The 11,418-nt window shown below is 38.2% G+C and overlaps 2 protein-coding genes across 2 annotated transcripts; one reads left to right on the forward strand and one right to left on the reverse strand.

Moving 5' to 3' along the window:
• Window positions 1-7,066: 7,066 nt before the first annotated feature.
• On the reverse strand, window positions 7,067-9,124 carry LOC128711058 (uncharacterized). The gene is made up of 2 exons (XM_053805928.1): window positions 8,864-9,124; window positions 7,067-8,782 (listed from the first exon to the last, which is right to left on the reverse strand). Exons 1-2 carry the CDS (start codon window positions 9,122-9,124, stop codon window positions 7,067-7,069), a joined length of 1,977 nt encoding a protein of 658 aa, XP_053661903.1.
• Window positions 9,125-10,123: 999 nt separating this feature from the next.
• On the forward strand, window positions 10,124-10,641 carry LOC128712963 (uncharacterized). Its single transcript, XM_053807832.1, has 3 exons — window positions 10,124-10,232; window positions 10,325-10,448; window positions 10,530-10,641. The coding sequence occupies exons 1-3, from the start codon at window positions 10,124-10,126 to the stop codon at window positions 10,639-10,641; spliced, it is 345 nt and encodes a 114-aa protein (XP_053663807.1).
• The last annotated feature ends 777 nt before the right edge of the window (window positions 10,642-11,418 follow it).

The raw sequence follows: 11,418 nt of genomic DNA on the forward strand, positions 1-11,418 counted from the left end.
TCCGCCTACCTTAGATCCGCCACTGTTTCGGCACGCACCGTTTTGAGACGAGTGAAAGATATCAGTAATAACATCATCGCTCAATTGAAATGTAAAGTAGAAAGATTTGATAGGCTAGCTATGGACAAGTCGACTGATGTCACAGACACTGCTTATTTTTATAACACGTGTTTATAGTATATAGTTATAGTTTATAGTGCAGATGCTTATTTTTATAACACGTGTTTATAGTAAATTGTAGGTTACTGAGGAAATGTTATCCCTCGAAAGTATTCATGGAAAAACAACAGAAGAGAACATATTTCTGAAGATTGTAAAACCTGTTAAGGATTATGGTGAAGATTGTGATAAATTAAAATCTGTCACAACTGATGGTGGCAGAAATATGTGTGGAAAGTACAATGGCTTGTTGGGACACATATTTAACCGTCAATTCCGTGCGTACTGGCAGGAAATTGAAGCAGAGTATACAGAACCACCTTATCATACAACAGTGAGATGATTGGGTGATGGAAAAGTTCTACTCGAATTTTTTGAACTTAAAAGATAAAATACTCCGTTGTGGGAGAAAATATTTGATGCGCAAATAAATAACGGCCGTATTTTCATAAGTTTATTTTGACTCGAGGTATTTTTGTTTGTAGAAATTGGGTCAATCAAAATATTGGCCATTAATATTTATTACTTTCTTCCACCTTTCGGGTAAATCGCGGATTCCTTTTCGAAAAAATGATACGTAACTGCAGGTCAGCCAATCCATGTGCCATGGATCGGAACAGATGGAAATCCGATGGTGCCAGATCCGGTAAATAAGAAATCCGGCGGGTGCGGAAAAACATCCCATTAAAGGGTATTAAGTTGGTTTTTCACAGACTGCGCAACAAGTAGTCGAGCATTGTCATGCAGCAGAATAACTTTGTCGTGGCGTGATGAGTCTTCTGGCCGTTTTTCACGCAGTGCTCGGCTTAAACTCATCAATTGTTTCCGGAAGCTTTCACCAGTGATTGTTTCACCCGGTTTCAAAAGTTCATAGTAGATGACGCCGAGCCGGTCCCACCAAATACTCAGCTTAGCTTTCGAGCTATGGATGTTCGGCCGAGCTGATGATGTTTGGGTATGACCGGGAGATCCCCATGTTTTTTTTTTGCGTTTAGGATTGCTGAACAAAATTCACTTCTTGTCTCCCGTCAAGATTCTGTGCAGTAACCCCTTTCTGTTGTGCCACTGGACCAGCAATTGACACATGAAGAGTCTGCGTTCAATGTCCCGCGGCTTCAACTCGTATTGTATCCATTTGCTCTCCTTCTGTATCATGCCTAACGCGTTCAACCGTGATGATATGGCCTGACGAGTTACACCAAACACGGCTGCAAGCTCTTCTTGCGTTTGGCAGTGATTTTCCTCCAGTAAAGCCGTCAATTCTTCGTCGGCGAACGTTTGAGGCCTTCGCGTTGAGCATCCTTCACGGTGAAATCACCGCTTCGAAAGCGTCGAAACCAATCCCGACACCTTGTTTCGTTTAGAGTAGCATCGCCGTAAACACTCAAAAGCTCTCGATGCGCTTCGGCTGCTCCCGCATATGGCGCTTATCCAGCTCAAAATCAGACATTTTCATAAACTAGGATCTTTTATTCACACGAAATAATCACTAATCTGTTTACACAGTTTGATTATGTCATTCCCGAACGTGATTTATGATGTTTGTAAACGTCAAAATCGCGCCACAGTCCACAGTGACCCCATCAATTTCAAAACGGTCGTTATTTATTTGCGGACCTCACAACCCTTGTTATATAATGAAGAATGGCAATGGAATGCTAGTTCGTAACAGATATTGTAGGACACAAAAAATTGTCTCTTTTTAAAACTCAAGTAGCAAATAATTTATTAATTTTACCTGTTACCAAAAATTACAGTTGTCTGTATCCATAACTACATTTCCAAAAACCTTCGCTACAGCCTTATTGACAGAACTTAATAAACAGTTGCAGTAACGTTTTTCTGATCAATATTCAGATAAAAAAATCTTTGTCTCTTTCAAAATTCTTTCAATGCAAATAATAAGGATGTTCTATCTGAACTCCAGATAGAAGTAATTGATTTACAAAACAATTACAGTCTGAAAACTAAATTTAACGATTTAAATCTCATAACTTTATATCAGCTGCTACCCCAACAGTATAATAACTTAAAATTATTTTCTTAAAGCTATATTTCAATGTTTGGCAGCACATGTGCTGAAAATAAAACCATCCACATAACTTCATAACCATTTACGAAATCCTGTGCAAATATTGAACCTCGCTTGAAGAAAATAATTGCTGAGAAAAACAATATCATCAATCGCATTGATTGATATAATTTACCAATAATTTTGTATCTAAGATTTTATAACGGAATTGTTCGAGTGAACTAATAAAAAAATGTATTCTCCTGGCCCGTGACTCTCGATCATTTTCAAAATTTGGCCCTTTACCTAATAAGTTTACCGCTACCGACCGCTACCGACCGTTTAGATCATATCTTCATAATCAAAAGAATAGCGTTCGGTCTAAAAGTTTACTAAGTTTGCTTCTAAGGGAAGTTTACACACATCCGCTGAATCCTGACGGCACATCAGCTTTTTTTTTGCAACGGTGCTTGTATGGCCGTCTTGGAAGTCAGCAAGTGGAAGTGTTTTATGTGATCTGGGTAGTGGCGTGATTAGTAAATTTATTAGGCAGTATAAGTGTATCTTTTTGCACCTGTCGATGGAATACGATGGAAGTATTAACCCGCTTAGGCCGAGAATGTAACAGGCAGCAAAATCGTCCCGCTGTAGCGTGAGCAGTAGAGCGCGATAGTTGTTTTGTCATACTGGGTCAATGCAGCATTTTAGCAGCAATGGCCATTTTATTAAAATCACGTAAAACTTATAGGTTAGTGTGCAAATTTTAATCGTCTAGTTGTAGATTTATGTTCGAGGCAAGTTCAATATTTAATTGTTAATGTTATGTTACAATGATATAATTGAATATTTAAAAAAATAGCACAACGACCACAGGGTTAAGAAAATTTCATATTTTTTTTGGAAACCGTTGTGGGGAAAGGGGGGAGATGTCGACGAAATGTAACGTAACTAACGAAGGGGGGTTGCGTCCAGTGTTACGTTTTATTATAATAGGGAAGGGGGGAAATTATCAATTTTTGCGTTACGCAATAATTAAATGAGCCCTTCCTTACTACATTCTAAAGCACTGCGGGGAAATTTTGCAATTATACATCAGTTAGAAAAATAAATTACATCGAATGTATGAATGGAATGATTAGTTATTACAGTATGAAAGTAATGAATTTTGTACGACAAAATAAGAAATAACAAAACAAAAAACAAAAACAAAAAAAATAGCAATAGAAGTCACGTACCATGCGAAGCGTAAAACCCCGGGTACAGCGTTGTATTAAAGTGTAAAATATGTTTGATGATGTCTATGGTATGGTTGACCGAATCATATTCTTTTACGCTATCAAAAGTATTTATTTTTATTACAGAAATTCATAAAGCGACATTTGGCTATATTAGTTTGTATGTTTTGAAGAAAACCTTTCATTTTCGTTGATAAAGAAAATGTAATTAAAACTCTCTTCGGAATTTCATCTTAACGAAAAGCATAATGCGTGCTTTTTAAATTTTTAAAACTTATCAATTAAACTGAAATTAGATAACTAATATTTTGGGAAACAATCAGGGGCCCAGTTTGGTCCCAACGCTTGGGACCCCGAGATGGATAAATCCGCCACTGGTTGTAGTCGTCACCACTGTTTGTAATCCCTCTCTTTTACGAGGTTTTAAAAGGTAAAATTAAATATATATTAAAAAAATAATAAATCTAGAAAACGATAAAAAAAAACACTTACTTAAATTATCTGAAAACCTACGAAAATGATTCATGTAAGATATTAGCTGACCTCGACAAACCAAGTTTTGCCCTATTCAAAACTTTTCTAAACATACAAATTTCGTACTTCGTAAATCGTCCTTTTGAATGTTTAGTCTACAATTAACTTAATGTCATATTAATTTCAAAAAGTATTAATAGCATTTGTGATGGATTGAAGAACATAGATGAATGCTATGTTCATAAGGTTGCTGATTACGAATGACACATTTCGGTGTCCTCATTCTTTGGCGATAACATAAATATTAAACAGTTTTCACACAATCAATGATGAAGGTCATTTAACGTCTGGTTCAAGCATCAGGAGTGATTTGATGGATTGAAGCAGATTTAAATACAAAATATTCTTGTTTTCATTATCGGCCACATATTCAGCTGCTTAATAAGAATAGGCACGAATGTCTTTTTAATTGTTGTTGTTACTTTAGAACCGTTCAACCATTGCACTAGACTTTGATTTGTTCTGCCATATAGCAACAAGAACGGTTTAGTGTTTACAACTTATTTGTTTCTTGTGTCTGCTTTTCTAACTTACATATTTCTAACGGTTTACCGTTAATGTACTGGTACTGGTAAGCCAATTGCATCGACCTTTACATGTGGGTTTCATGAATTATTGTTGTGTTTTGCTTAAAGTTTGGTTTTAACAAATAATGAATTCTTCAATGATTCGTTGAACAAAGATTGCAATGGGCTCGATCACGGTAAAGTGATATTGCAACATGACAATGCACCGGCGCACTAGGCAAAAGTCGTAGAGGAGACCAAAAAAATTCAACTGGGAGATTCTATTACATCCGCGGTACTCCCCAGACCTGGCGCCTTCAGATTATCACCTATTTGTTTCTAGGGACCATGAACTTTCAGAGAAGCGCGTCTCCGAACATAAAGATTTCCAAAAATGGGTCGACGAATGGTTATCATCGAACAGTTTAGCCCGAACAGTTTTATTGGAATGGGATTCACAATATGCCTGAGAGATGGGAGAAATGTACAAAAACAAACGTGTACTACTTTGAATAAATAATATTTTATAGTTTGTTTTCGAGGAAATATATTTATAGTTTCCGTAAAAAACCGGACTTTTTAAACGTTTACATCATTTTTGCGTTTCTAAAGTGTAATGCTTTTATCTAATATTAATAATCTATATCTAACAATCTTTTATTTTGTATCTTAAAATTTATATTGTTTAATTTTACCCTTAGATCAGATAGATAGATATTTTACCCTTAGATTGTGTTTCGTGAATAAAGGATGACGGAAGTTCTAGCAAGTTTTAGTAAAACTTTGTTTAGTTAATCAAAACAATTAATCTCCAATGGACTGCTTCAGTTTTCATGCTCTTACAGCGTTTCTTGGTCCAAATTAACATTTTCGCCGTTGATCTCAACAACGTCGCTTTCAATGTCAACATGGTCCTATCCTTATCCGCTTATAACACTTATATATCCGCCCGCACGGACACATTGAACATTGAAAGAAAAAAATATAAGCTCACAGGAGAGAAACAACTCGCGAGAGTGTGCCACGCACTTTGAAAGGGGAACAGGAGAGCGCGATCGTTCATCGGAAACTTAACCATCAAACGAGCCCGTTTTTCGATCCACTATTCGATATGGAATCTCACTAACAATGTTACAAAAAATACTCAAATTTTGCCGGACGGGTTCCTAGTTCACATATCATTTTCTACAGGAAGAATACTATGTATGCAATTTTCTTCAAATGAGTACCGAACAAATTAATCAACCTTCGATATAAAATTTTACTAAATTTGTTCAAAAATAGGTATGAGTATTTACAATACAAGCAATATTAATCAACGGTAACCTGTCACAAATCAGATCGATTCAACCGATCCAAACATGATGTCTATTAGATTCAATAGAACAGTGCTGACATCATTAAAATATAGGTGACATTATTAAAACACATTGACATGAAACATAGGATTCAAGAGAACTTTATTGCATTCAGTTATTAATGTTTAATTAATATTTTTCATCATAGCTAAAAATTGTCAGTCTTTACAACCCATTATTACAATCCAATCGACTTCAAAGTTCTTCATTGAAAAACAAAAACAAAAACAACAGTAGTAAAACAAAATCCTTGTTTTACTCTATTCTTCATTCTGACAAATATATTCCTTATAAAAATGCCTGTTTTTGTAAAAAGTGGACTTTTGTGAAAAGAGCCAATCAGATTTGAAATACCAATAACACAAACTGCACTATTAAGGAAATACAGTGTAACTTATTGCAATTTCCAATCAAAGTCTTGCATGACGAGCACTTAAAATCCAGGGTTTTCTTTTCCGAGCTGCTCGAAACTATGGTCTGTAATAGAATTTTCCGAAGCAGCACAGATGCCACCAGAGAACCAACCGCTAATGAGTTTGTGAAGCAGGATATTATTTTAGAATTGGAGGTCAAAAACATTCTAAGATTCTATACTTTCTAATAAAGCACATGTAAGCACTTAATGATGCAAATAAAAAATAGCAGCCGAAGTAATCAACAGATATTTTTAAACTGTAGAAAATATGAGATACTGTATCCTTCTGTAATAAAAAATATCATCCTGACGACGCAGCGAGTCCACAAAAGTATAACGTCATGAAAGATTTCAAACACGTGTATATGTTTCTCATAACCTATCATCATCATGTGTATGATAAAAAAATATAAAATAAACAAGTCAATTCAAAACTAATGAATGTAGCTTATAATACGAGAGATTTAGGCGAAACCAATCATTTTTATTGTTTTATTTAAATTTCCTAACTTTTAATGAATGTCCATCAAACTAACCCCCAGGAATTGGGTAAGGCGGGAAATTTTTTTCTATAAACTAATAAAAAAATAAATAATTGATTCATACAAACTATTCTTGAAACAGGAAATCATAGTAGCAAACGGTAACAAATTGTGACTTTGCGCCTGGTGTAGGAAGAAATTTTTTTTTATGAGATTGGGGAATGAATGACAAAAGTGATCAAAATGGAATCTAGGTGGATCCTACTGAATCAGGCTGTAGGTGTACTGATGCTGGTCTCGACCAGCGATTGCACCTGTATTTCATATATATTTTTTTGTTTTTGGTAGAATAAAGCATCGTACTGATTATATCTTGAAACTGATGCTATATGGACGGTCGTTATAGTGTGGAATACGGGGCAGTGGGTAAGGAGCCTTTACGCCAAGTCGAACGTGGGAGGGAATGCGACGAACCGGTCGGAACTTCTGAGCATTCGACACGATAGGCGGGCGGCTAGGATTTCCGAGGTCGACCGGACGCTTCGCTGCTTGTGCCTTCAGGAACTCGATCTGCTGCCGCAACGCTTCCTTCTCCAGCTTTTCGTCCTCCTGCGACTTCAGAAATTGATGGTAGTGTGGACGGGCAGCCGGACTACCGTCGCCGAGCAACTGCGCCACCAGAGACTCGTCCTTCAGTGCATGTTCCGAGTTGAGGAAGCTCTCGATCTGGCCCTTGGCCGCTATACCGGCACCTAGATGATCGGCGGGATACAAATTGGGGACATCTTGTAGTTTAAATTTTGGCCGAAAGTCGAGAGGATTAGGATTAACAATGCTACCGGTAGTGCCGAGCGTGTGCGGGTGTAGGTGTGCGTGTGACTGCCCCGGGTGCGGAATCGTCTGCTGTTGGTGGTGTTGAAGGTGATGCGGCAGATGATGTGTCGACTGGGGAAGTTTGTGGTGTGGTGAAGTGTTCTTGGTCAGTGTACCTGGCAGTTTGTGTCCAATGTTAGTAAACGTGCCACCTTCGCTTGTGAGCTTGATGTTTTTTACGTCAAAATCGGTGGCGAATTTGTTTCCCAAATTGGCCGAACCGACTCCGGTAGCTCCAGCATTCCCAAGCTTCGGGAATTTGCTTTTACTAGGTAATGGCTCTGCCGAATTTTCGAAGCTTTCCTCGGCACCATAGTGACCCTTGCCGAAGTAGGAACCGAATTTGTAATTCTCTTCACTATCGAGTTCGTATGGTGCTCGGCCAGCCGCATTGACATTACCTATTAGTCCCTCGCCAAAGTGTTTGAGCGTGTTGAGCGTTGATTTTACCAGTGGCGGCGGTTCGGCAAAGTTAAATTTGTTCTTGGATGTACTTGGGCCACCCTGCTGTTGTTTGTTGCCCGCACCGAAACTGCCACTGTCGAAGCTTCCCAGTCCGGTAAAGTGGTTACTGGTGGATGCAAGAGATGCGCTGCCGAACGTGTCATCGTCAATTGACACCTTCGGTTTCTGTTTGCCCTTGCCGGCGAGCGCCCCTATTCCTCCGTCCTCATACTTGAACGGCACCTTCTTAACCTTGCCCTCGAAACCGAACGAGCTTCCGGCGACCGAAGGAAACGTGCTACTAGACCCTCGGTGTTTGCCCGATGCTCCTAATTTGGTCTTTCCAGCGGCATGTCCAAGGCTAGCATATACGTCGTATTCCGTCGAGTCGTCCAAGTGAGCCAGTTTGCCGGCCGCCTTACTACTGCTCGGAGTCGGATGCGAAATTGAAAATTTGCTGGAAATTGCCGAGGACGTTTTCGTCTTGCCGCCTAGCCCAGCAATTGAGGTCGAATCTTGCAGATGCGCATTTCCGCTAGTCGTCAGCTTAGGTTTGCCAAAATCACCATTCAAAAAATCGAACGCCCCACTGCTTGGTTTTCTGTCTTTGTTGCTGGCGTTGGTCGTGGGAAGAATTGAGGTCTTTTTGTGATTCTTAAAGTTGTTGAAACTGGACTCTTCGTCCGAGCTCGATCCTTCCAGCACACCACCATCGGAACCGCTGTTAGAGAGTTTCGTGCTGCCAAACGTGTACTCAGAAAATGACTGCCAAATAGAGAAAGCGACATTTGTTTGTGATCAGTTTCGAAATGGATCATTTGGAATACATCTTAACCATTCGCTTACCGTCAGCTTGTCGCCATCTGATTTAAAGTTTCCAGGCACCCCACCAGCGCCGATACTGCCCAAAATGGGATATGAATCGCTTACCGTATACAAGTCTTTGCCGTTCGGCTTGAACTTGCTCTCCGACCCTTCGCTGTCATCTGTCAACGGGCTGATTGTGGTAGTTGTAGAACCCCGACGATAAAGCGGCCGCCGACGTTCGACTCCTTCGACCGATGTCATCACCACCAAAACTACTAACAATACTACTGATATATTCATTGTCATGGACAACACCTAGGAAAGAAAAAAAGCTAGAATACATTTATTTCTAGTTTAGTTTTGTCAAATATGCTTAAAATTTTGAAACATTGTAATTTGTACATTTGTAAAAGGTACATATAAAATGTTTGTCAAGTAACAAAACGAATTGATTAATATCTAGTATTTGTATATTTTAATATTTGTAAGTTATTAATATCTAGTCGCGTCTAGTTATATTAATATCTAGTTTATGTATGATCGGTAAACGCAGTATGAAAATGTTAAATAAACAAATTAATCAATCGTGCAACAGAACCGTGAAATGAAAAACACGAAAGCAGAAAGGGGAAAAACCTAATTTAGCTACCCACATCCGTTTAAAGTAAACCTTGCATTGAATTCATTCTGCGAACAGATCATACATTTGCTCGTCACAAACTAGTCAAACCAATCTAACAAAGGGTGTGTTCTGATCTTGCTCCGTTATCAACTGACACGATTTTCAGTGCAATTCATAATCAAAACAAAATTACGACGTACACAAAAACAACCAGTTGTAAGCCCATGTTTTTTAAACATAGGATGCCGATGTAAACCGAACACATTTGTCCGGAATATAACGCACAGCTGTTGTATGATGACTCGGTAAACAATACGGACTAGTCGTTCTTGATGGAAATAAATATGACTTAACGAAAAAAAACAGGTTCACGTCGGCTCGTCGTTGTTCGAATCTTTTAAATGCTCCTTACAACCGACCCGTGTTGATTAAAATGATCATCCATTTACTCTTCGCTCTTTTACTCGGAATCTTTCCCTTTTTTCTAGCGATGCCCTCATGAACTTCAGGGTTCTTGTCAGCTGTATTCCATGACCATTTGTTCCTGGTGGTGGCTCCAGAGTAATCACATCGTTTCAAACCATCGGTGGCTAAAGAACGATTCGACTTACAGCAGAAAAAAGGTGGCTACATATACTTTCTGAGAAATTTTACAATCAACTATCAAACAAACCATCATGAAACCGGCAATCAACCATTTAGTGCTAGTTGTGTACGTTGTGTTTGTCGCCTTAGCTCCAATCTCGCAAGCATATGTCTATATAATTCCTAACGCCAAAAGTCCAGGTGAGTACAAAATTATATTATTATCGGTTTAATCCGTCGTAAACAACATTTTTCTAACCAAATCTGTACTCTCTCAAATATAAATTATAAAGAAAAAGAAGGTCACTGCTATGATGAAACATTAAAGATATCGGTTCCCGTTAATGAAGTCCGACAACGTCCAGAGCGATGTGAAACGATGAGCTGCGGGAATGATTACTCGCTTCATGTTGCGGGGTAGGTAGCTCAGATTGAATCCCCACTGAAATTCCTACAAAAAATTTAGCGAATAAGTAATCATTTTCATCGACATTTTAGATGCGGAGTAATATCGGCAGCCCCTGGAATGACCATTACTAAGACGAATTATTCGAAGCCGTACCCAGATTGCTGTCCCCATCTGGTATTGAGTGCAGAGAATTTAGTCTAAATATTAAGAGAGAACATGTGCACTGCAGCTTACTCGACACGATTATTATGTTTTATTTTCTGAGCAACAGACAAAAGTGAGAAAAAAAACAAAGCTAATAAATGCACAAAATACACTATCAAATAAATAAATAAAAAGGATACACAAAATCACAAACGGTATGCAATACTTTCTTATTAACCTCAAAATAATGAAAAGTAACTTAAGCATTTTTGTAAGACTTCGTATAGGTACGTTTATCTTAAGGATTTAATTGCAACCTGAACATAAGAGTATAAACCTCAATTCGCCAAAGTAGAAGTAGAATTTATACTCCGTCTTATCGGCAAACGATTTTGTTTTTATAAAGCTCTGTACATCACCAGACCATGCTTGTGTATCAACGCTGATAAGGGTTAAATTCCGAGTAATCGGAAATATTCTAACACTCATAGCATTACCCACATCAACACCAACAAAAGTATACAGTAACGATTAGTAAAACAAAACAAATCAATTAACGCAACACAGCTTGCTGAACCATACATATTCTGCTCATACATTTTACAAATGTGCTTCTAGGTGTAACGTACTATTGAGTCATGTCTGCAAATTCTGGCTTACTAGACTTATTTTACCACGTAGAAGGGTGGTCAGTACATGCTACGGGAGATAGGTTCGGATGGGAATTCGCCTAAGTTCTGTCATGTAAACATGTATTGCATTATGTTATTTGATCTTAGCAAACAATGTTTCAGATTAATGGCTTTAATTGCAAATAATATTTAGACCAACATA

The sequence above is a fragment of the Anopheles marshallii genome, chromosome X (assembly GCF_943734725.1).
Source record: "Anopheles marshallii chromosome X, idAnoMarsDA_429_01, whole genome shotgun sequence".
Taxonomy (NCBI): domain Eukaryota; kingdom Metazoa; phylum Arthropoda; class Insecta; order Diptera; family Culicidae; genus Anopheles; species Anopheles marshallii.